The 25000-nt window shown below is 47.8% G+C and overlaps 2 protein-coding genes across 4 annotated transcripts in view; one reads left to right on the top strand and one right to left on the bottom strand.

Annotated features, from left to right (window-relative positions):
- The window catches only part of LOC119466489 (protein kinase C delta type), a 711485-nt gene that overhangs the window by 171726 nt on the left and 514759 nt on the right, over positions 1-25000 (bottom strand). For all 3 annotated transcript variants that reach the window (XM_049657504.1, XM_037727002.2, XM_049657505.1), the window contains one exon: positions 1709-1794. In XM_049657504.1, the coding sequence (XP_049513461.1) occupies positions 1709-1794 (86 nt within the window). The remainder of the gene's footprint in view (positions 1-1708; positions 1795-25000) is intronic.
- LOC119466490 (uncharacterized) lies at positions 6758-7718 on the top strand. The gene has a single exon (XM_037727004.2). It carries the CDS (start codon positions 6861-6863, stop codon positions 7716-7718), a length of 858 nt encoding a protein of 285 aa, XP_037582932.1. The 5' UTR covers positions 6758-6860.

Raw genomic sequence — 25000 nt, 5'->3', positions numbered from 1 at the left:
TATAAAAGAAGACCTATCGAACAATGTTGGGGAAGAAATCTGATGGTCCCCAGAGGGCTGGCGCAAGACTTTCATCCCCGATATTAGATGACACTGCAGCTATCCGCCAGTGATGACATTCATACCTTATAGTTTCGCCTGTCGCAAGAAGTGCGGCTGTCATTCAAGGCTTCATTTTTGTTCCCGAATCTATAGACAGTTGTTTCAAGTAGTGTATTCATATGCTTGTCATCTGGAAAATTTTGTCAGAGCGAGACTTCATTACATGATTAGTGTTCAGTTTAACGGTTACCTTAGTCAAGCGCTCCGGTGTACTTACGTGTAAGTCAAATGCACTTCCTCTAGGTGTATTTTTGACTCGGTGTATCCTCAAATGCGGCTGAAGCTCGCGATAAGAGGACGTCATAAGAAGCATAAATCACAGCAGTTTTCCACAAGAACCCGGTGCCTTTACCGTCGGGTAGGCACCTGTCGCGAATGTTCGTGGGACAAGAGGTCTGACACGAACTGATAGAGCTGTTATTATGTGAGAATATCCCCGTGAACTGTGCTCCTTAAAAAATAAAGAAGAGAAACCCTGTGCTAATAGTTTACACATCCACAGGGAGAGCCAGAAACATCCCCGGTATAGGGAACGTCAATGACCCTGGTGACCTATTCGCGCATATTAAAGGCGCTTTTCGTGGTCTTTGCATTAGCAGAGCCACTTGTGGAATTCTTCCATTCACGTAGTCCCCTTAAAATTAAAAAAAATTTAATGTTAGCGACCGAGTGTGGTTTAATCCTAAAGACTGCCATTTTAACTCCCCGTTTTCTGTAATCTGTTCGCTTGGTGAAATCACGATGCATCCTGCACTTCCGTTGAATGTGAAAGTTGCATTAAGTACTTATCAAAATCTTTGGTTGTTACAAAACAGCAGGAAAAATCATTTCTAGAAACTACTTCTGCAGCCTTTGCTCATGCTGTTCTTAACATACTGAAACCATTTGTAAAGCGCTCTCAGAAGCACCAACATCGCTCTTTTGGCAACGGCAACCCATAAGACGTTTAGTTTGCACCTGAAACCGATTATTCCCTATATTCTGTATACAATGTGAATGCCACTCGTCCATTCTAAAAAAAAATATGTCAATGGTCTATAAACGTCTATATCTGATGGTGTTATGTTTGTCTGTTCGTTTGCGTCCCGTTGTTCTTACCCTGAATTTACCACGGTACCGACACTAAAATCCCCCATCACGCTGTTAGGCTGCAAGTAGACTTAATGCATATGCTACCAAATGTTTGTTGCATATACAGTAAATCTTCGCATGGCCCTGGCCCGCAGCGTACGTAGGGGTTAGCACTCTGTTCGTCCGCCTGACCTTTGCTAATAAGCACGTGTCCTTTTGTATCAATCGGTTTACAACTTCTATCGCGACTTGTCATTTTATCATCATCACAATCATCATCATTGTCATGATTCACTTGCGCTGCAAACAAGACTCTTTATTCGCAGTCTGTGGCCTATAGCATTTTACCTTTTGTCGCTTATTTCTATAGACCAAAGGGAATGCATGTGTAGACTGAACGGCAGTGCTAGAGAGACTGAAATGAACTTTTGAGTAACACATATGTTTTACGAAACAACGAGTCCGTTGGTTCGTGGTGAGCGTACACAGAAGAATCGGCAACTTTTCTCGGATCTGCGGCGGAGTAGACTCTTACCAGCGTGGCTTGCGACTCCTTGACTGATCCCGGGCATTTGGCCAGGAACTTGTCGTGGCATCGCTTGTGCACGGTCACCTGGCATGCTGAAACAGTAACATTGCCTTCTGAGACTGCGTAACTTGAGTCATGCAAGAGTAAGAGGTGAATGTTTAAAAAACTAAATAAGACAAAAGGCAAAACAAGTCTCTAATACACACACACACACACACACACACACACACACACACACACACACACACACACACACACACACACACACACACACACACACATATATATATATATATATATATATATATATATATATATATATATATATATATATATATAGAGAGAGAGAGAGAGAGAGGCGAAAGACAGCTGATGTCTCCAGTACCTGGCATGCTGAAAGGGTAACATTGGCTTTTGAGACTGTTTATCTTGGGTCGCCAAGAGTTAGAGGTGAATGTTGAACAATGAAAATAAGACGACGTTTACACCAGAACGTCGACTCTCTTTAGGATACTGGAGACATCATCTGCCTTTCGCTCTCTCTCTCTCTCTCTCTCTCTATATATATATATATATATATATATATATATATATATATATATATTGCTCAACAGAATGTTCTGTGCGTGCGACACGCACGTGGTTGAGCAAGATGGAGCACAATTAAAGAAACAAGGCATATTTACTTGGTAACTTGAACACGGCTGGAACGTTAGCACGTAAATATGCACTTTTCCTGTTACCCTGTATAGCAGTGACAAAAAAAATGTCGCAGTTTCACCCGAAAGGCGAAGCATCAATTGCGATAGCAAATTAGTAGAGAGCTATTCGGAGTAGGGATAGTAGTTTTATCGGCTGCATAAACTTGAACATATTCGCTTACTAACTGAATTAACAAGCGTGGTGTCAGCGCGCACAAGCAAACATGAATAGATCACACTGAATGACCGCAGAAAACGACTGTCAAAACGCTGGCAGCAAGCGCAGCCGCCTGCAGCGGGCGAAGGTCCGTGCGGTCTATCGCTTCAACGGAAACTGAGCGGAGAATGCACAGCGCATACAAAGGTCAGAGCCGTGTAGAGATAACAGACGGTGCGGGCGACCACCACAGCCGCGGGCAAAGTACGAGCATAGTTGTTGACAGAGTAGAAGGCGCGCCCCGCCCTCTCCCTCCCGCGCTGCCTTCCCGCTTTCTTGCTTTCGCGTGGGAGATTGAGTAGCAAGTTACCCTTACGTCCGGTTGCAAGATACGCCTTTGGTGCCGGGGCACAGCGTCGCCCCGCTTCCCTCCCTCCCATACCCCCACGGCCTTTCGCTCGCGCATACGGTGCGCGGCGACGATTTCATCGCCCTTGCACTTTATACGACGACGACGGCAGAAATCCGGTTGAAGTGTCCATATAATTGCTACCGCAATCATATTCTAAGGAAGCAATATTCACATGCTGCCGGTGCCGGCTTATACGCAATGACGTCTGTATAATTGTAAAAAAATGCAAACAGCACTGCTCATGGCTTGTAAACGAAATAATAAAAACACTGTCCACAGGGCAGTTGAGTCAAAAAACGCGTGACAGCAGAAAATACATGTGTTTGTATTCAGGCACTATGAAAATAAAAATATTAGGCAGAAAAATAAATATATTTTCATGCGAATTCGAAAGCAGTGCTAGTTGAATATGGTACGATGAGCGAACACATGATCAGGGCCCACAAATACTTACGCATTTACTAGAGCCAAAAGAAAAAAAAATAGTGCTTTATTGTGTGTGCCTCTACAAGGGACGAAGGTATCATGGTAGAGGTTTGACGCTCGTAATTTTGAATTAAATATGACGGGCACCATTGTGGATATTGCGGTCGCCTCGAAACTCCAGTAATGGTTCAATATGACTCGTTGCTGGGCAAGTTGGTGCGGTTTACTGTACCGTGTCTTCCGGCACGCGAAGCAGACAGGACACCTGTACACGCTCGTGTTTTTCCCATTATCTATATGTTGTCTGCTTTCCGCCGTCGAAAACAATTTGCAGTAAACGGAACAATCACATTATCGACGTTTCCTTCGCCTCTCTTGTCATTTCGGAAATTACATTCAGCTTCCTGATAGAAACTACAAATATATACGAAAGAATTAAAACCAGGGACAAATCTGGGCTCTCTCTATAGGTATGCATTCTAAACCTATTTCATGGCACCAAGGGATGCAATGTAATATAGTCGCAGTTTCTCCCCAAAAGGCAAAGCGTTGCGCTAGCGATAACAACGTATTAGACAACTACACGAAGGTTCGTATTTTTACCAGCCATATAAACTACAGCAAGCGTTCGCTTACTAATGACATTAATAAGCATTGTGTCACGCTCGCACAGGCAAGCGTGAACATTTTCCCTCGATGACAACGGACAATCGTGACAACGCTGGCCTGATGAACAGCTCAGGCGAGAGAGGGGAATGCTTCATACTGCCTCTCGCCTCAACGTAACTCCGGAGCTTGAGATAGCGACCTTGAACACTATAGGTGCGGGCAAACACAGCGGAAACGAATCCACCAGCCATCTATGCTCGCCCTTAAGCTTTGCAGCCGCCGCAGATTACCTCCAAGAGATGGCACGTAGGCCGCGTATGTGCTCAGCCATGTGGACAGCCATGCCGAGGCACGGCAGGGCTAAAGCCACGTTCACACTAAGACCGTTGGCGTCTAAACCGGTACGGAATCCAACTTTGCGGCAGCGTCTTCCGCCGAAAAGGGCATCTTAGCACCGATATAGGTTCAAGACAGATTTCTGCCGCCGCTGCCACCAGACTCGCTTGCTGCACATTAATCAGAACGCGAGCCGGCTACTAAAAAAATTAGAGGGTTTTACGCGCCAAAATCACCATCTGATTATGAGGCACGCCGTAGTGAGGGACTCACTACGGCGTGAGGATTAATTGGACCACCTGGGATTCTTTGAGGTGCACCTAAATCTAAGTACACGGGCGTTTTCGCATTTCGCCCCCATCGAAATGCGGCCGCTGTGGACGGGATGCGTATTTCCATTTGGTAGTAGGTACAGCGTTTGACCGCTGGCGCCACGCTGCGCCGCTCGCGCGTACCATGTTTCGAGCCGCCGCCGTTTTCTAGTACACTGTACCGTTGGAACGGAGGAGGCGTTGACGGAGAAAACGCTGGGCTGGTGGTGACTTAGCCTGCTGTTGGGAACGGTGGTATTATAAACGCATCACTGTTTTGATGATCCAAATATAATCTCACTATCAGGGAGGGAGCAGTCTACCTGACTGGAGCAGTATTTTTTTATTTGGGGTGTTGCTACGCTGCGCTCCGCAACACCCCGACGACCGCCGCTTCGCGTCGGCGCCCGGCACCACGGCTGCCGCCGTGGCGCCGGGGTTCAAGCGACCGCGCTGGCAAACAGAGAGAGAGAGAGAAAAAAAGGGAAAAGCGTGATACTAAGAAAAAAATATAACCAGTGCGGGTTTCGAACCCGCGTACGCAAGGTCCCGAGTGAGCGCCGTAACCACTCGGCCATACAGCCACACTCCGAAGAGTTGCATTCGTGCAAACCATATGATTGCGTTGGAGCGCCCTCGGTGAACGGAACCACCTAGAAACGCGGTACGCGCGAGCGGCGCAGCGTGGCGCCAGCGGTCAAACGCTGTACCTACTAGGAAATGGAGTGTTGCGGCCGGGATTCGATCCCGCGACCTCGTGCTCAGCAGCCCAAGACCATAACCATTGAGCAACCACGGCGGGTTAGCCGGCTACTAAGTCATCTCTCCTGGCACTGTGTAATGTGCTTCTCATCTTTCTTCATACGCTTGGCCCATTGACAAATCCAGTTACTACTGTATATATATAGCCACTGGATTATGCAATGGTCCAAGCGTATGAAGAAAGATGAGAAGCACAACTTCGCGGTTATCTTTGGTTTATTTACCCATCTGCTTCGGTCCGTTATATATTTTGTTACGCGAATGGCGAGTGAATTAAACGTGAAACTATGTACAAATTATATATATACAGCCGCGGTTGCAGTGCTGACCGGTTGGATTCACAGCGCGAGCCCAGTTCGTTCTTCCTCCTCTTTGATCGAGTGATGGCGCCCACGCGCCTCGTTCAAACGACCAAATACAACATGCGTGTAGCATAATCCCTCGGCGGCAGAAGCGACGTCTCGGAGCGTCTAAATGTCATAACTTGGAGGGTGATACTGCTTCAGTCGTGTTACGTGCTCGATATCACTGGACTGGGAAGCAGATTGGGCGTCAGGGGCGATTTCGTAGGTGACGGGAGTCACGGCACGAAGCACTCGGTATGGGCATGTGTAGCGAGAGAGCAGTTTTTCTGACAGGCCGACCTGACGCGACGGAGACCACAGAAGCAACAAAGAACCAGGCGGGAAGTGCAGGTCTCGGTGTCGCCGGTCGTACAAACGCCTTTGAGTCTCTTGGGAGATGAGACGGCGGTCACAGGCAATATACCTTGCGTGGGCAGCGCGGGCGATGGCGTCAAATGCATATTCACTGGTACATCACGGCGACAACGACGGCGAAAACTCGCTTGGGGTATCCATATAATTGTTATCAGAGTAAGGGAAATAATGCGCGTGGCTGTAGGAGGGGCAGCGCTTCGTGCTTTCGGATAGCAGATTCATGCAGCAGCTGATAAACAGATCAGCCGTGGCAGCAGCAGTGTAAGGGCACCCAGCCGTTATGAACTAAATAGTACTCATTATAAAAATTAAGACAAAATAAAGCGTTGGTGTGGGCAGACCTTACGATCCCACCGCTGCGTTTAGAATAAGAAAGTTTTGCTTATATATTTCTGGTTTGTTACCTTGCACCGATGACGCAGAAAAAAAAAGTAGAAGAAAAAGTAGGGGGCAGGAAGAAAGAGGGGCGCCATATTGGAAGTAAAATACTCCCACTATCTAGAAGTAGCAGCTAGATGTGGATGCCTATTACGGATGCCTATTACGTATTACGGCCGCCACTACAGAAGAAGTGGCGGCCGGTGGTCCTCAGTCAGGGGAGGCAATCCCCATCGTCATCAACGGCAACGCAGCCACCAGATATAAACTGGACGCGGCCATCGACACAGCTTTGTGGGCTCGGCGACTGCGCATCTGCACAGCTCGCTAAACCTTTCGCTTTTGCAATGCAGGTTAGTCAACCATACGCTCTCTTTTCTAAAAAGTCTAGCAATTATTTCCTGGTGCAGTTGCCGAGCCCGCACTGCTGTGTCGCCATTGCTGTCGAATGTGCCCATATTATCCATGCCTTGCTTATTTTGGCCGGTGATGTTGAAACGAACCCCGGTCCTGACATTCCTGAAAGCCTACTAACCGAATTGCGAAAACTAACCGCTGGTCAGAACCAGCTGATCACTGAAATTCAGGGCCTTAAGTCGCAACTTACTTCTACCGACAAAGCAATTACTGATCTAAGCAAACGAATGAACGACCTTGAGGGTCACCACCAGACGCTTTTGCCCATTCGAAACGAAGTGGATGCAATGCGCACCACGACTGAGCAGGCTACTTTTCGCATTTCCGAGCTCGAAGCACGCATCGACGATGCCGAAAATCGTTCACGGCGGGATAACTTAATTTTTTACGGCATTCCTGAGCCTTCCGGCTCGGAAACCACTGCCGACTGCGAAAGATTGATAGTGGATCTGTGCCGCGATAAGTTGCAGCTGATGATTGATCCAAAAGAAATAGAACGTGCACATCGCATCGGTCGTCACTCCCCCAATCACTCTCGCCCCGTCATAGCGAAATTTACATTCCATAAAACCAAAGTAAACATCCTTTCGAATGGCCGAAGGCTTAAAGGCACTGACTACAGTATTAGTGAGGACTTTTCTCGATCAGTTCGAAATTCCCGAAAACATCTCCTTGCGTTCGCAAAAGGTAAAGGCGTTCCATTTTCTCTGCGCTTTAAGACCTTGTTCATTGGTCCAAGAAAATATACTTTTGATGCCGCCTCGAGTAGTGTTAAAGAGGTGGCATAGCAGCTACATCACCCCAAACAGAAAAATAACATAACACCGACTTGCTGCAGAGATAGCGCTTCGCTTTCTATAATATACACCAACGTGCGCAGTTTCCTCCCAAAGCGTGAATTGGTGTCTAACATAGTCTTATCAACCGGTAGTGACATACTATTACTAACTGAGACATGGCTGAGCAGCGCCGTTACTGATAGCGAAGTTCTAGCAGACCTGCCCGGTTTCTGCCTCTATCGGAACGACCGCGAAGGAACCCGTGGTGGTGGTGTACTAGTCGCTGTTCGCGAGCAGTTGCCATGCTCGCTACTTAACGTTACGTCAGAATCTTGAGATGCTATGGGTGATAATCCATACCTTTCCAAAAAAAGTGCTACTTGGTATCTGTTACAGACCGCCCAATGCTACTTCTGATTTCTGTCATCAACTTAACAACGTCATAAGCGAACTGGTAACCACCCGCCCAAACGCGCAAATCCTGCTCTTCGGTGATTTTAACTTCCCGCAAATAGACTGGCGTACCATACAATCATTCTCGGTATCCGGACACACAGAGGCCAAAAATTTTGTCGATTTCTGCCTTAACTTTAATCTTTCTCAGCTAGTAACCGAACCAACCCGGATTTCGCAGCAAACTGCTAACGTCCTCGATCTCATACTAACCGACCACCCTGACAGCCTTTCATCCATTTGTTACTTGCCAGAGATCAGTGATCACAAAGTCATCCATGCCACGTTTTCGTTAAATTTGTTAACACGGGATACCTTTAAGAAAACAATATGTCTATACGACAAAGGAAATTACGAAGCAATAACTGAAGCTATGAATACCTTCTTTCCTGTATTCGAATCAACTTTTCACGATCATTCCGTTAACAGCAATTGGACGCGCTTCAAAAACAAACTAAGTGAACTTACAAAGAAATTTATTCCTAAAGTCACCTTTCGTTCTTCTCAGCAAAAACCATGGTTCACAAAAGCCCTAAAACGCCTAGAAAACAAAAAAAAAAAAGCGCCTGTATCGCGCCGCCAAACAGAGTGGGCGCCCATGCGCATGGGATAAATATTATGAAGCCGAACAGAGCTACGTTGACGCACTGCGTCACGCCAAACACTCCTTTTATCACAATGATCACAAACACTCCTTTTATCACAATGACCTTTTATCACAAACCTATTAATCAATAATTCGAGGCAATTTTGGAGAGTCATAAACAATAGCGAAACGCGCACTATTAGGATAACTAACGAATCGAACGAAGTTATTAATGATTCCGATTGCGCCGACGTGTTTAATACCGCCTTTGCTTCTGTGTTTACTAACGAATCTAATGCGCCTCCCGTTTCGTCATCGCATAGTATAAACTCGTCAATGCCACCCATTGCCTTCAATGTAGACGGTATTTGTGCGGTCATCGATAAAATCAAGTGTTCATCATCTTCCGGCATGGACGAAATTAACTCAAAATTTTAAAAAACACTAAGCTTATTTCTGCAGCCTATTTGTCTTTGATATTTGCCCAGTCTCTTTCTTCAGGTTTCATTCCAGATGACTGGAAAATCGGGAAGGTCGTTCCAGTCCACAAATCAGGTAACAGAAACTCGCCTCTTAACTACCGCCCCATTTCCCTAACAAGCGTCCCTTGCAAAATCATGGAACATGTCATATACTCTCTTATCATGAATTTTCTTGACTCGAATCACTTTTTCCATCCCGCCCAGCACGGATTCCGCAAAGGTTTCTCCTGCGAAACACAGCTGGCCATCTTCCTGCATGATGTTCACACTAACCTTGACAGTAACATTCAGACTGACATAATCTTCCTGGATTTCTCTAAGGCCTTCGATAAAGTCCCTCATCAACGTCTAATATTGAAACTAACAAGACTTAATTTGCATCCTGATGTTTTGAATTGGATTATTGAATTTCTTAGTAACCACTCCCAATCTGTCATTATAAATAATCATCTATCTAACCCTGTGCCAGTAACATCAGGCGTCCCACAAGGATCGGTTCTTGGCCCTCTATTATTTCTAATATATATCAATGACTTACCTTCACAAGTGTCCTGTAATATCCGAATGTTCGCCGATGATTGTGTCATTTATCGCACTGTGCGTAACACCTACAATCAAACAGCCCTGCAGAAAGACCTCTCCGCTATACTAACATGGTGTGGTGATTGGTTAATGTCACTTAATGTAAACAAGTGTAAAGTTATGTCTTCCACTCGTAGCCGTAATCCCCTAGTATTTCCTTACCAAATCGGAAGCATGCCTCTCGAATTAGTAGAGTCCTATAACTACCTAGGTATCACCGTATGCAATGATCTGTCCTGGCATAAACATATTTCTAACATCATATCATCTGCTAATAAAACACTAGGTTTTTTAAAGCGTAATCTCCGTCAGGCCCCTAAAAACGTAAAACTGCTTGCCTACAAATCCCTTGTTCGACCAAAACTAGAATATGCATCTGCCATTTGGAGCCCGCACCAAACATATCTTATCACCTCACTTGAATCTGTTCAGAACCGCGCCACTAGGTTCATTCACTCACAATATTCATATGACGTCAGTATTTCTGCACTTAAAACACAATCCGGATTAACACTACTATCTAATCGCCGACGCGTCGCTAGTCTTGAGCTCTTTCACAAGTTCTTTTTCAGTGTCCTTCATCATGCTCCATACATCATTCCTGCGGCACGCATCTCTCATCGCACCAGTCATCCGCAGCAAGTCGCACGCCCGCGTGCCCGAACCACTCATTTTTCCGCCTCGTTCATTCCTCGAACAGCTAAAGACTGGAACGGCCTTCCTGCTGGCATTGTTAACATCGCTTGCCCATCTTTGTTCAAACAGCGTGTGATTGATCACTTTGCATATATTTAATGATGTGTACCAAATGTGGAACCTATGTTATACCCACCCCTTATGTAATACCCCCTCCGGGGGTCTTTAAGGACAATAAACTGAGCTGAACTGAACTGAACGTATCACGCCGTGGATACACTTTTGCGTGGAGGTCCTTTGACAGCCCTGACCTAGAACTATATGTTCTTTGTCAAACGTCAAAAAGAAGGATTAACATAAATTCAGTGGAGATTTAGCGGTAAATGCGAGAGAAGTGCGTCAGCGTTACGTTGCACCTCTCCGAGGTGCCGGATCCATAATTTAAACCACGATCACCAAATTGCAAAGTGATGTTGAGGAGCTCACTCACCACACCGTCCTGCTGACCACAGTCAGCTGATATATACTGGGTGTCTCAACTGTCATGCACGCAGATTTAAGAATATGCAAGTGCCAAGTAGCTAGACAAAACCAAGGTGATTTTGTCTGCCGTCGCTTGGATGTACTCAGACTATTCTTTGCATTCCGTCTAATTAAATCAATAGTCCGAATTATCTAATCAACTTCTTAAATATTATAATTAAATGAAAAGTGTAATGTGAAAATGAAAAGTGTAGAGCAACGTGAAAAACTCCCGATACAGCTTTGTGTTGCTCAATAGGTGCTACCTAACAGTGCTTTTCAGAGCGCGCAAGAAGTCCGCGAATACACGCAAAGTGTCTCAAGCGGCCAGTCGCGCGGCAATTTTGCGTGTGTTCGCGGGCTTCTTTCAAGTTCAGAAAAACACTTTTATGTAGCACGTATTGAGCAACACAAAGCTGTATCGGGAGTTTTTCACGTTGCTCGCCACTTTTCTCATTGACACTTTCCATCTAATTATAATATCTGAGAAGTTGTTTAGTTAATTAAGGCTAATTATATAATTAAGCGAAATGCAAAGAATAGTCTGAGTATCTCCAAGCGACGGCAAACAAAATTACCTTGTTCCGTAGTTTTTAGACGCAACCAAGGACGAAAAAAAACAACAATCAGGACAGGAAAGAGCGTCATTGTAACTGATCCTGATCGTCACTTCTAACTGTCCTGATCGTTTTTTTTGTCCTTGGTTGCGTCTAAAAACTACGGAATAAGATAAACTAACTAGCCCAGCAACAAGTCCAAAAATTACTTTGGTTCTGTCCGGCTACGTGGCATTTGCATATTCTTAAATCTCGGTGCATGATAGTTGGGACACCTTGTAGATACACATATATTCACACGAACCTCTGCCACGTGGCCGGCTTCCAACACTTCACACGCATATACATTTTTTTTCCTCTCTGACAATATTTAGGCTATTTTGCCCATTCTATATATACTAAGATGTCCTTTCCAGGTTCGGTGCCATTGGCAGCTTCGCAGCAGTGCGGCGAACACGTGGCGGCGTTCGCATATTTTTTGCTCCGTGTAGCGCAAGCCGCTGAACATTGTGCGCCGTGCCGGTGTGTCTTTTTGTTTTGCACGCAGAGTTCGTAGTGAAAGTTCGCTCCATGAACTTCAGCGGCGTTATGCCGCCTACGCTGTAAGTGACAGCAGCCGCGGCTTTCCAAGCTAGGCACGTTGCGTTCAGGAATTTCGGTGATTTGTTGAAGTCCCCTGGAACTGAAATCTCTGCAAGCACGCTCGCTGGCTTGGTGCCAGTATTAGGCTAGCGTAATCCGCAAGAAGAAGAAGAAGAAGCAGGAAACTGGTGTATCAGGATTTGCCTAAGAAGCTTTAGGTAAAGTAGTTTTCGTACCACGATTACACAAACTGAATTTGTGAGCCGTGGTACTGACATAACTTACGCTTTAGTGGTTTGTATGCTGATTTGTTTATTCGTGCCTTGTAAAACTGTTTAAGAATTGTTTGTTTCTTACTAATGGGGGCTTTGTATCAACAGATGTCGCATGGTTGCATTAGTGAATAAGGAAGCAGAACAGACGGGAACCAATGTGAAGAATTCATCACAAAACTTGGGTACGTGCTTGCGTTGTTTGGTTTGTTGGCTATCATGCTTAGTTCTCCGGCATAAAACCTTTATTATTGTGGTTTCTACGCCGCGAAGGTTCAGTGAGGAGATCTGCTGCCTCTTTTTGTGTTGTATAGCCGATAAACTTTCTAATTGCTGAAGAAACATAAACCAATAAATAAGGCAGTGGAACAAAAAGAAGTACAACCAGCTTATGCGAGTCAATCGCCTAGCTTTTCACCGAATGCGTAGCAATAAAGACGTCGAATGTCTATCATTGAGAATAAAATATTAGAAAGCGAAATATTTTGCTGGAACAATCGACGATGATTGTCAATATGAGAGGGTAGATGAAATCATTCAGATAATCATTTGCGTTATTAAAGAAATGACGGGCTTGAAGGCCATTAATTGTTGCAGATAGGATGCTTAGGTAGCGCTTGTTATTCCATCGCGTAATTACGTAGAGAACAGAGTCGTTAACTATGCGGTACATCTTTAGCGGTAGTATAGGTGGCTATACATATAAACCAATTCACCATATATGTGTTGTGCCTAAAGATGACCGCTATGCTATTCTCCCGACATTGTAGCCCTTTCCTCCGACCACCACAGGGGCGAGAGGGCGAGAGGGAAAAGAAGGGCTATTCTTTCCGAGCGCTGCTTCGTAGAATCTAAACCTTCTTGAAGCTTGAAGGTTAAAAGCACGCTTGAAAGCTTGAAGGTACTCTCGCGGCAGCACTTGCGTCTCAAGGAGATGTGATATCCTGCATTCGGCGAAGAAATCGCCCTGCTCGTAACCACGTGTGCTTTTCTCGGCTCCTTTGCATCGGTGGTGAAAGTCTGGTCTCCATCAACTACCACGAAAACAGCCGAGCGAGCCGAGTAAACGTTTTAAAGCGAAAGCTTTACTAACCTAGTCGAGCCGAGTTTCGCCATCGCCAGCAATTTGACCTTCATTTGACCGCAGTGGCGCCGTAGCCTTAGCAACGCATCACGTGCCGCGCCGAGCTCCGCTGCTGCCGGATTGGCGCATGCACTCTCCGTAGCTGGGTCGCCACTTGAACACATAATTCGCCGCGCGCTTGGCTAAGAGGAGCGCCGCGCTCGCCTAGTCAGTGGGAGCTTGGCCATGGACGAGAGCGAGGCAGGGCCATCTTCGCTGAGCGTTGCGTGGGAGCGGGAGGCTTTGAGCCGTTTTTCGCAAGCGGCGTCTGACCACCTCATGGATATCGCCCAGCGAGCTGCTTCACTGGAGAGAGACCGGAATGCCAAGCGTGCGAAGTTAGCGTCGGAGATTGAGGAAGAGCGAGCTGTTGGGATCGATAAAGGCTTGGACTTGTCCGCTTATATTTTATACCTGGCTTAACGATGTGTGTATACCTAAGTATGATAATTACAGCTAAATCAACGGCTAACCAAGTGAAACCAAGATTTAACCAGGCTAAACCAAGATTTCGCTTCGCATATCCAGGGTTAGCTGAGCTAAGTCACAGCCATTTTTTGCTTTAAGAATAGGGGGGAGGGCTCCTTTGTGGCGCATAGGCGGTGGCAGGAGGGGGGCGCGTCCATCCTGCTCTGCCACATCGCGTAAGTAAAGCGTGCCGGTTAAAATGCTTACTTTTCCGTAAATGATTTACGCTGGCGGGGGTCATAGCTTGCTTCAAAGTGATATCGACTTGTATCGCTCGCCTAATGACGTCGCACATCATTCTGAACCACATTCTCGCATAAACCTCGAAGGAAGAGAGGTTAACATTTGAAAGGGGGAAATTTAAAGTCACAGGTTAAAGGACACTCCTACAGATTTAGGATAAGACAAAGCCGCAGACATTCTAACGCACAAGAACAGAATTACTACGTGTTAAAATTTATGACGAACCAATAAACCTGACGATATATTTTGAACATTCAACAATATTAAGGTTATCACGACGTCAGATGGTGGCACGTATGCGCCGTAGTGCGTAACTACGGCCTCTGTGTTCTCGTTTGGAATGTCTTTCTTTTATTGAAATATCAATTATATGAGCACTCCAAGCACATTTCTGCCGTCGTCGCCGCCGTGATGTTCCGTATACAGTCCAAAAGCAATAAAACTGCCGCCGTGCGCCGTATATGTTGTATGTGCGAGTGAAAGCGCGCGAGGGAAGCCGACGATCGCGGCTCAATGTGGCGCGCGCAAGAGAAGGAAGCTGACAGGAAACGCGCCGTCTTCCGTCGTGCGTAAGGCTGTCGGGGCCGTGGGGGGTGGGAAGGAGGAAGGGGAGGGGGCGGCGTTGTTCTCTGACAGCAGCTGCGCATTTCGCGACCGCGCGCATGGGGAACCGACGATCGCGGCTCAATCGCGCGCCAACAGGGAGAGAGGCATCGCGGGAGGGAGGCTGGGGCATCGTTCTACTTCGGCATCATGCAACCATTGCGTACTTTGCGCGGCCCTGCGCGGTGGCGCGCGCATTATCTTCAAAGCGGTCTGCAGCCGGCTCATACCTTTGTGCGTGCGGTGTTCTCGTTTTTTTTTTGAAGTGATAAACACCACGAAGGTCACTTCGCTCGCTCTTGCCGCCGCGCTTCCTCTCTCCAGCGTTCTGACAGCGAGTGTCCGTGGTCATCGAGTATGTGTCCATGTTTGTGCTGACACCATGCTTCTTAATTTAGCTAGTAAGCCAATATTTTCAAGTTTGTACGGCCGATAAAGCTACTAGCGTTACTTCGTATATAGAAGAAGAAGAACGTAAACTTTATTTTCAAATCAATGAGATTCGAGTCCGGCGTTTTTTAGTGGGTCTAGGCACTCGCCGTGGACGCGGTTCCGAGACCTTGTCTCGAAGCGGCTTCCTCGGCTCGCTGGACGGCCCAGAAGTGTTCTGTCAGGTTCGAGTTGAGCAGTGTTACTTCGTACAGCTGTCTACTAATTTGCTATAGCAATGAATAATTCGCCTTTCAGGCGAAAGTGCTGCTTTTTACCGCGTAAGCGGTTATGGGCTCACTGCAGTAGCCGTTTCGGTTTGCGATGGTGTCCGCCACCGCCGGTGGTGTCCGGTGTCCGTAGCAGCAGTCACAAGGCATAAGAAAAAAAAATACCGAGTTCCCACAGGGATCGAACCCTGGCCCGCTGCGCGGGAGTCTGCTACTCTACCACTCAGCCATGCCAACTCTTTTGTTTTCTTTCATGGTATTTATTACAAACATAAAACGTACGTGCGTAAGGAACGCTTGCTACCTTGCAGTGGAAAAAATGTCCAATAGCCGCGCCCTAGCACGCGAGGAAACGCGCGATGTGACACGCGTGCCGCTTAGCGTCGATACGTGCACACTTGCATTGCATTTGCATATTACTACACCAGGTAGCACGACATGTAGTAGATTTACAGCTAGCAGCACAAGCTAAAGGTTTCAGGGAAAAAATAAGTTTACGAAGATGTATACAAAAATGCTAGAAAAATATATACTGTGTACCTGATTAAATTTAGCTGTCTACATGACCATGTCCTCGCCGCGTTTTAAAGGACATGTCAATAAATTATTTTCATCATCATCATCTTCTTCATTAGGTGGTCAGGTAACTGTCACCGCTTTGTTTTAAAGGAGATGCTAGTAAATCCTCATCATCATCATCATTATTATCGTAGCGTGCCAGCAGTCATGCGATGTGAGATGCGTGCCACGTACCGTCGTTGCGTGTACACTTATATTGCAGTTACATATTGATACAGGGACTGTAAAGGATTACGTTTATCTTGGTCAATTACTCACAGGGGACCCTGATCATAAGAAAGAAATTTACAGAATAATATAATTGGGTTGGAGTGGATACGGCAGGCATTGCCAAGTCCTGACAGATATTATTACTGTCGTTGAAAAGAAAAGTGTACAATCATTCCATTGTACTGGTGCTAACATATGGGGCAGGGACTTGGAGGTTACCACAGAAGCTCGAGAACAAGTTAATGACCACACAAAGAGCGATGGAACGAAAAATGTTAGGCCTAACGTTAAGAGACCGGAAGAGAGCGGTTTGAATCAGAGAGCAAACGGGGATTGCCAATATTCTAGCTGACATTAAGAGAAAGAAATGGAGCTGGGCAGGTCATGTAATGCGTAGCAGAGATAACCGGTGGACCATTAGAGTTACAGAATGGATACCAATTGAAGGGAAGCGCAGCCGAGGACGGCAGAAAACTATAGGTGGGGCGATGAAGCTAGGAAATGTGCAGGCGCAAGTTGGAATCATCTAGCGCAAGACAGGAGTAATTGGAGATCACAGGGAGAGGCCTTCGTCCAGCAGTGTACATAAATATAGGCTGATGACGATGACGATTAACAAACCCAGTCGCAGGGCGTGCAGTTGCATAGACAGTTGTACAAGGTAGATATAGAATGTTTGGGGAAGAAAAACAAGATTGAGGAGATTTATAGCAAAATGCAAGAATGAAAACATGTATAGCATACCTGATTTAATCAAGGAAGCTAGGTGACTGTCACTGGTTCGTTTCAGAGGGAATGTAAATAAATCACCATAATCATAATTAGTATCGCATCGTGCCGTTTATCACGCCACCTGACATGCGCGCCGCGTAGCGTCGATACGTGCGAACGATGCATTGCAGTTGCGCCACATTACACCAGGTGTCTCGACATATGGCACTTGCATATAGCAGATGCCTGTTGCATGTAGCTGGAACTGGTTCACTCAAGCATGCGTGACTATTTGTCACCATCCCGTTTCGAAAGGGATGCCATCATTGTCATCATCATCAGCAACATCAGCATCGAGCCACGGGTCAAGGGATGTGACATGTGCGCCAGGTAGTCTGGATGCCTGTGTTTACTCTTCGGTACACGTTATGGCATCTGCTCGCCAGGTACCAACCTCCGCTGAAGAAGTGGATTGTAGAGCTACTAACGGGGCTGCAACCAGCCAACGTCCGGCTCAGCAGAGGCCGACGTGTTCGAGCGGCAAGCCGCAGCTCGCCGTCGACGCCGGGCGGACGTTTCAAATCGTTCTCATGAAAACGACGCGAATAGGCTTCGCCGCTAAGACCCTGTAATGCTTGGTGCAGAAACTTAAGCTCACATGGAGCCGCTCCTCCAGCTTACGCTTTGACTGTGCTGTGTGCGCTTTTTTATTTTAAATGCATGCTAGAGGCGTCTTGAGCTAAAAGGTTTTCGTTGTTGCGGACAGGTTAAAAAATTTCTATTATGCGGTTTTTGCCGGTCATACTTTCAAGAAATATGTTTAAGCAGCTTATAAAGTTTCCTAGTGTTATAGTTGGGGCTGTGTACAAGAAAAAATAGTCTTTCGCATGTCTCATTTGGCTCTAGCAAAATGTGCAAGCGGTTTCGCGCGTGTTCAAAAGCTTCTCGTCGGGTGATCAGAGCGCCTTAGCGATGATACCCGGCCCCGGGAGGCACTATTGACGGTGATAACATAACACTTGACAACAAGCTCATTCCCGAAAAACTGCAGTGGACCTGGAATTTCACCTGTGAAAGGAAGTCGAGCCATTGGAAGAGAGTGCAGTCACCGCTTAATGACTTTGCCGACACTGTGTTGCTATTGTAAGCACTAGGCTTCTTGGGAAAAGACTAAAATGTTATCTTTCGCTAAGCGCTGAAATCAGGGTGACTCCTTCAATTTATCAAGATGTTCAGTTTTCATCATGAAATATTGACACAGAGACACGTATGCACGGATAAAAGAGTCGTTTTAAAGTTTCAAACGCGTAACAGCGCTCGACGTCACGGAAATACCTAATTGCCTGGCCCGTGTATGCAAACTGCGTTTCAGTTGGTCAGCGTGCATATAAAATTTTATTCTTAGGTTGTCACCGACTACAAATCCTTTACACAGCGATCCAATGGGCGCCGCCATATTTGATAACGTGGTGATGCGTCAATTGCCTGCCTCAGCTACCTCCATGTTTACATTGTATATGCATGACGCCCGGTTCTTCTCAGTAAACCTATGTTTCGGTGGATATCGTAGGCGCTGGCTGGGCGGATGATACGGATCTTTGACCACAGCTTCAGAGGAAATGTTAGCGCTTTCGGTGCCTATTAGGCTTAACAGCGCGTGCAGCGTATACAGTGAATATACTAAAAGCGGAGCTAAGCATGTATCCCAAGCTGTTCGAAGTTTCCGTGTATGAATTAAATGAGAATCAGTGTGGGGTTTTGCTTTTCATTTTTTATTTGTCAAGAACTTGAAGCAGCGCTTTGTAATGTTTCTGATTCGATTCAGCCACGCTTCTATGGGCATTATCTGGCTATTTATTCTCTGCTGAATCGCTCGCGGGTGTGCTTGGTTGCGATAGATTTGGTCTTTATGGGCACAAGACTTGGAAGGTAGGTGTTCTGTACTTCATAATAGCTTGTATAGCAAAGTCGTATTATCCCTAGTCAATCGCTTACTCTGTGGACCGTCACGAAACGTTCAGCTTCGAAAGTCCGTGTGTAGTCGGTTTAGTCGCCATCCAACATGCTTCGGCGAATTGATTGATGTGTGCGCCCATTCAATTATTCTTGGTACGTGTGATGATATAGTGGGCGTGCGTGATTTGGGCTGGATGTTTGTAGATAAAGTGGGAGAAACTTACTATGCCAGGAAGTGGTGCTACCTCCTTTGTCACTGCGTAATGAGCAGTACTCAGTCTGTACCGACGTTGCGGGGTTAAAGTCCTGTCTTTGGCGCTTAGCGATACAACGATACGATTATTTTTTTATCCTCGAGGAAAGCCGTACATTGCGAAAGGCTGGCAACACAGGCAGTCCTTATATGTAGCAGCGGTCCGTGGACTTGGGCACACAGATTCATTCCACTCCTTAGGATGCCAGTGACTATTTTTGCAGCCAACCACTGCACAGGTGTCTTCCCTCTACCGTTCCACATTTTGCAGCATGAATAGATCACAGTGCGTGAGCGAACACCCAGTTGCATTTCCGACCGGTGATCGCCAACTTTCAGGGCACAAGCGGTAATGGTTTCGTATTACTGCTCTTCCGCTTAGGCAACGCGCGGCACGTCGCTCGAAGCGCCATCTCTTTCTTCTGGAGCAAACTGCTCCGCGAAAATGGTCTATAGCGTTGGTGAACTTGTGCGCTGCACTTCATGGGAGAGCTATGAAAATGCGCTATGAAATTTGTCACGCACATTGCAGATCCAATGGCTATGTTTAAGTTTACCTTAAACGCTTAAGGAAATGTGAGTGTACGGCTATGCTACAACTGTGTTTGTTTCAATAACTGCAACGTGAAACCTCAGAAAATGTTCATGTTTGTGTACCGTAAAGGGGACAGCTTTAATCTCGTATATTGTTTTCCCCAATTACACCCTACACTGTTCACAAGCTGTGCCGAAATACAAACACCAAAGCACGCTGAGGAAGACAGTGAGACGTTTACGCGCGATGTCAGGCAGAGAAAGATGAATTCTGATACTTGTCAGGAAGATAATGGGGATAACCGGTGTGCGCATGGAGGAGCACGGCACAAATCTCCGTACGTTTACGCATTCTATACTTCTTCTGCCACAGTGGCGATGCCCATTCTGGAGGATTCGCTAATGATGGGTACACACCCAGTGGCGCGTGCCCAAATGGCATATATATATATATATATATATATATATATATATATATATATATATATTATGACGTCTCTGTTGGCACGACGTTTATTCGGCCCGAGTACTTGGGAGCGAACCAGCAAAAGCACACACTCGATGATGCTGATGATCACACATAACTGAAGATGAAGATCGCGCAACGTAGGATGATGATGATAATATACAGATGAAGAAGACGTGCGTAATAAACGCCCACACTAATTCCCCCCCCCCCCCCCCCCCCCACGCGGAAGCGGCCATCCTGGCCGGAAGTCAAGGCGACGAAGAACGCCGCGTGAAGGGTTTCATGCGGGACACATGAACGACCTCGGTGCTGCGACAACGGCGGTCTGTGGCGGCGACAACAGGAGTCACACGATAATTGACGGGCGATGTCTGCTCCAGGACGATGTAGGGCCCGATGAAACGCGGCTGGAACTTGTCGCACAAACCAGGTGTGCGAAGGGGCGTCAATAGAAGTATTTCGTCACCAGGTCGGAAGGAGACAACGCGATGGAGGGTGTCGTAAATGATCTTCCGGTCGTGTTGCCTGGCCGCTGTGTTGACGTGAGCATGCTGGCGACACTGGGCCAGTCGTGAAAGGAATTCTTCGCTAGACGATGCAGATGGATTGACAGGAGCATCGAAGAAAGAAACGTCTAGAAGGGAAGTAGGCGACCGTCCGTAAACTAAGTAAAATGGCGAGTAGCCGGTGGTACGCTGAACGGCCGTGTTGTAGGCGAAAGTGACGAACGGTAGAATCTTGTCCCAATTCTTGTGATCAGGCTGAATATATACGGCGATCATGTCGGCAAGCGTGCGATGAAATCGCTGTGTCAAGCCGTTAGTCTGTGGATGGTAACTCGAAGCTGTTTTATGCGTGGTACCAGAGGCGTGCAGGACTTCGTTTAAAAGTTGCGAGAGAAAGACCTTTCCACGGTCGCTTAGCAGTACTCGAGGAGCCCCATGGCGCAGAATTATCGCATGAAGGACGAAGTCGGCAACCTCCGAAGCTGAGCCAGTGATCACTGATGTTGTCTCAGCGTAGCGCGTCAGGTGGTCGATGGCGGTCACTATCCACCGATTTCCAGCTGCAGTAACAGGAAGGGGCCCGTAATGGTCGATACCAACAACCTCAAATGGTGCGGTGGGACACGGAATAGGCAGTAATTCGCCGGCAGGAGCAGAGGTGGGGAGTTTGCGACGCTGACACGGAGAACAGGAACCGACGTATCTCGCCACACTAGTAGAAAGGCCAGGCCAATAGTAACGGCTTCGAATGCGATCGTAGGTTTTGTGGAAACCGAGATGGCCAGCAGTCATGTCATCGTGGAATGCTCTGAGGACATCGGCTCGAAGAGAGCGCGGTAGAACGGGCAACGAGCGTTGACCCTCAAGGTGGTAAATGCGCCGTACAGCACGTGATTGTCCAGCTTGAATTGTGCGAGTTGGCGTCGAAGCCGCGCGTTAGGTGGGTGAGAAGCGCCAGAGAGGTGGTCTATCATACGCCGACAATATGGGTCAGCCCGTTGGCGAAATGCAAATGTTTGATCGTCGTCCGGAGAAAGGCGGTCTATTGAGGCTAGAGAAGAAACCGGCACAGAAGTGACATCCGAAGAGCTGCTTGGCGACGCAGTTGCCGAGGTGTCAAGTGGTTGTGCAGGAAGCAGGCAACGAGAAAGAGCGTCAGCATCTTGGTGTTTCTTGCCTGACTTATGAATAATGTCAAAGTCATATTCTTGCAGGCGGAGAACCCAGCGACCCAGCCGTCCAGTCAAGTTCTTGAGAGTGGAGAGCCAGCATAATGCGTGGTGGTCCGTAACAATTGTAAAATGACGCCCGTGCAAATAGGGACGAAACTTCTGTACGGACCAAACAACAGCCAGGCACTCCTGCTCAGTTATTGTATAGTTCTTCTCGGCATCGGTGAGTACGCGGCTGGCGTATGCAACTACTCTCTCGTGCGAAGAGTTGTCGCGTTGCAGAAGAATGGCACCGATGCCGTGGCCGCTGGCGTCTGTGTGCAAGAGAGTCGGTGCAGTCTCATCAAAATGGCAAAGCACAGGTTCAGACGTGAGGGCGCCCTTCAACATGTCAAAGGCTGCTTCACAATCTTGAGACCAGTGAAAGGGTACACCGGAAGCAAGTAGCTTGTGTAGAGGCGCAGCGATGGAGGCAAAGTTCCGTATAAAGCGACGGAAATAAGAAGCGAGGTCAAGGAAGCTTCGCAAGTCTTTAGGCCTTTCTGGGCGAGGGAAGCGAAGGACCGCAGCAATCTTGTCAGGGTCAGGACGTATGCCCTCCTTGCTCACGACATGCCCCAGGACCTTAATAGATCTGCTGGCGAAACGGCATTTCTTCGTGTTGAGCTGAAGACCAGCGTCGGCAAGGCACGTCAGAACTTCATCTAAGCGTTGCAGATGCTGCGGAAATGTGGATGAAAAGACGACAATGTCATCCAGGTAGCAGAGGCACGTTTTCCATTTCAGGCCACGCAGCACGGTATCAATCATGCGTTCAAAAGTCGCAGGTGCATTGCATAGCCCGAAAGGCATGACGTTGAATTCGTAAAGTCCATCAGGGGTGGCAAACGCTGTTCTTTCTTTATCGTCTTCGTGCATGGGAATTTGCCAAAAGCCGGAACGCAGATCGAGGCTTGAAAAGTATTCTGCACCTTGTAGTGAATCAAGGGCGTCGTCGATACGAGGCATAGGGTATACGTCCTTTCGAGTGATCTTATTGAGGGCCCGGTAATCGACACAAAAGCGCACGGAATCGTCTTTTTTCCGTACTAAAACAACCGGAGATGACCAAGGGCTAGCTGAGGGCCGGATGACCTTCTGCTGTAGCATGTCCGCGACATTTTCTTCTATGATTTTCCGCTCGGCTAGGGACACGCGGTACGGGCGACGGCGCACTATCGACGATTCGTCTGTCTGAATGCGATGCGCTGCAGCTGCGGTTTGGCCCAGAGTCGACGAATGGACATCAAAAGAATTTGCGTGTTTGTTCAACAGAGCAAGCAGCTGCTGCATCTGTGAAGGTGGCAAGTCACTGCTGATGGCTGCAGTAAGGGCGGAGGGAGAATCAGTAGCACAAGTACAAGGGTCTTTGGAAGACATAGTCGTAAGGGGCACGACGCATACAGGCCCTGGGTCGGCCGCGCAAGCTACTGTCGTGCTTTGTGGAAGGAGAATTTTCTCCGATGTCGCGTTCGTGGCGGTGACAAGCGCCCGAGCCATTGTACAATCCAACCACACCTGGTGCAAAAGCGATGCCTCTATGAAGGCAACGGGAAGAGGGCAAGACCAAGATGTCTCCATGGTCGATATCGGTCGACATAATGGTAATAATGCGCTGTCGGCCGGGAGGCAGTTCGGTATCTTCCGCAGCGATCAGGCGCAACGGCGTGTACCTGTCTTCCCCAAGTAAGAAGTCGGTGTCCGTAAGATGGACGACGCGTTGGCCACAACAAATAGCCGCGGACGCAGAAGAGAGAAAATCCCACCCTAAAGTAAGTTGATGAGCGCATGGGGACAGCAGAGCTAATTGTATGTGGTGCAGGATGTCATAGATCAGGACACGGGCAGTGCAAAGAGCGGAAGGTCGAACAGGGTCTCCTTGGGCTGCAACTAGCGTCGGTCCATCGTATGGCGTCGTGACTTTCCTGAGACGGGAACATAAATCAGCGTGAATAACAGAAATTGTCGCACCTGTGTCCACCAAAGCATCGACGGGCACTCCTTGGACAAACACCGAGAGCATATTGGACGGGCGCGCTGGAGGAATATCAGTCCTGGTGTTGTATGCAGTTTGTCCTCCAAAAACTGCATCGCTTAGTTTTCGGACGAATGTTGGAGTTGAGGGAGACGGGCCGTAGTGGAGACGTGGAGCGGCGGAACGGCGAAGGGGAGCGGCGTCTGGCTGAACGGTAAGGGCTTCGGTCTTCAGTCACTGCGGGAGGAGAAGTAGAGCGGGGCGGAGGTGAAGAGAAACGCCGGCTTTGGGAAGAGACTTCACCGGAAAAGTTGCGTTCAGAGATGTATCCCCGACGCTCGTGCCTGCTGGCGCTTGCGGCAGAAACGTGAAATATGGCCGCGATAGCCGCAGTAATAGCACGTGGGACGTGACGGATGCCATGGCGGATAGTACAGGGGGCTGGGTGCTCCTGGAGTCAGTGCAGTCAAATGGGCTGAGGAGAGCTCGGGCGGCATCGACGAGATGTTTACTGGCAGCGCGGCAGCAACCGACGCGTACGTGGGTAGCGGCACCGTGGAGTTGACGTTGCCCGGAGGCGTGGCAGCAACTTCCGCGTACGTTGGTCGGGGACGAGAGACGGATGGTTGCACGTGCGTGGAGCAGGCCAAGCACGCCAAGTCATCCCTGATGATGTCACGCAAGGCTGCGCTAGAAGGCGCGCTGGGGCACACGGACGGTGACGACAAGCCCGTTGACTGTAACTCTTCGCGTATCATTGCTCGTATCATGACACGCAGATGTGGGTCCGCCGTAGAAGAGTAGTCGCCAACGTCCGGCTGAAGGCGAACAGACTCAAGTTCGTCCAGGCGCTGACACGTTGTGACAATGTCAGCGATTGTAGCGGGGTTCTTGATGGCAAGAGCATTGAAGGCGACAGATCTAATGCCTTTCAGAATGTGGCGCACTTTGTCTGACTCTGGCATAGAAGAACTCACACGGCAGCAAAGCGCAAGAACATCCTCTATGTATGATGTGTAAGACTCGCCTGGGTGATGTTGGCGAGTATCGAGGGTTTTCTTTGCAATGGTAGAACGAACGGCCGGTGTACCAAATACTTGGCGCAGCTGCTGCTTGAAG

This window comes from Dermacentor silvarum, chromosome 10 (genome assembly GCF_013339745.2).
Source record: "Dermacentor silvarum isolate Dsil-2018 chromosome 10, BIME_Dsil_1.4, whole genome shotgun sequence".
NCBI lineage: Eukaryota > Metazoa > Arthropoda > Arachnida > Ixodida > Ixodidae > Dermacentor > Dermacentor silvarum.
Note: the sequence above shows the minus strand (reverse complement) of the source record. Positions and strands in the feature narration are given on the sequence as shown.

Excerpts from the sequence above, each read along its gene's own strand:
- LOC119466490 (XM_037727004.2), top strand. The coding sequence starts at position 6,861 with ATGCAGGTTAGTCAACCATACGCTCTCTTTTCTAAAAAGTCTAGCAAT.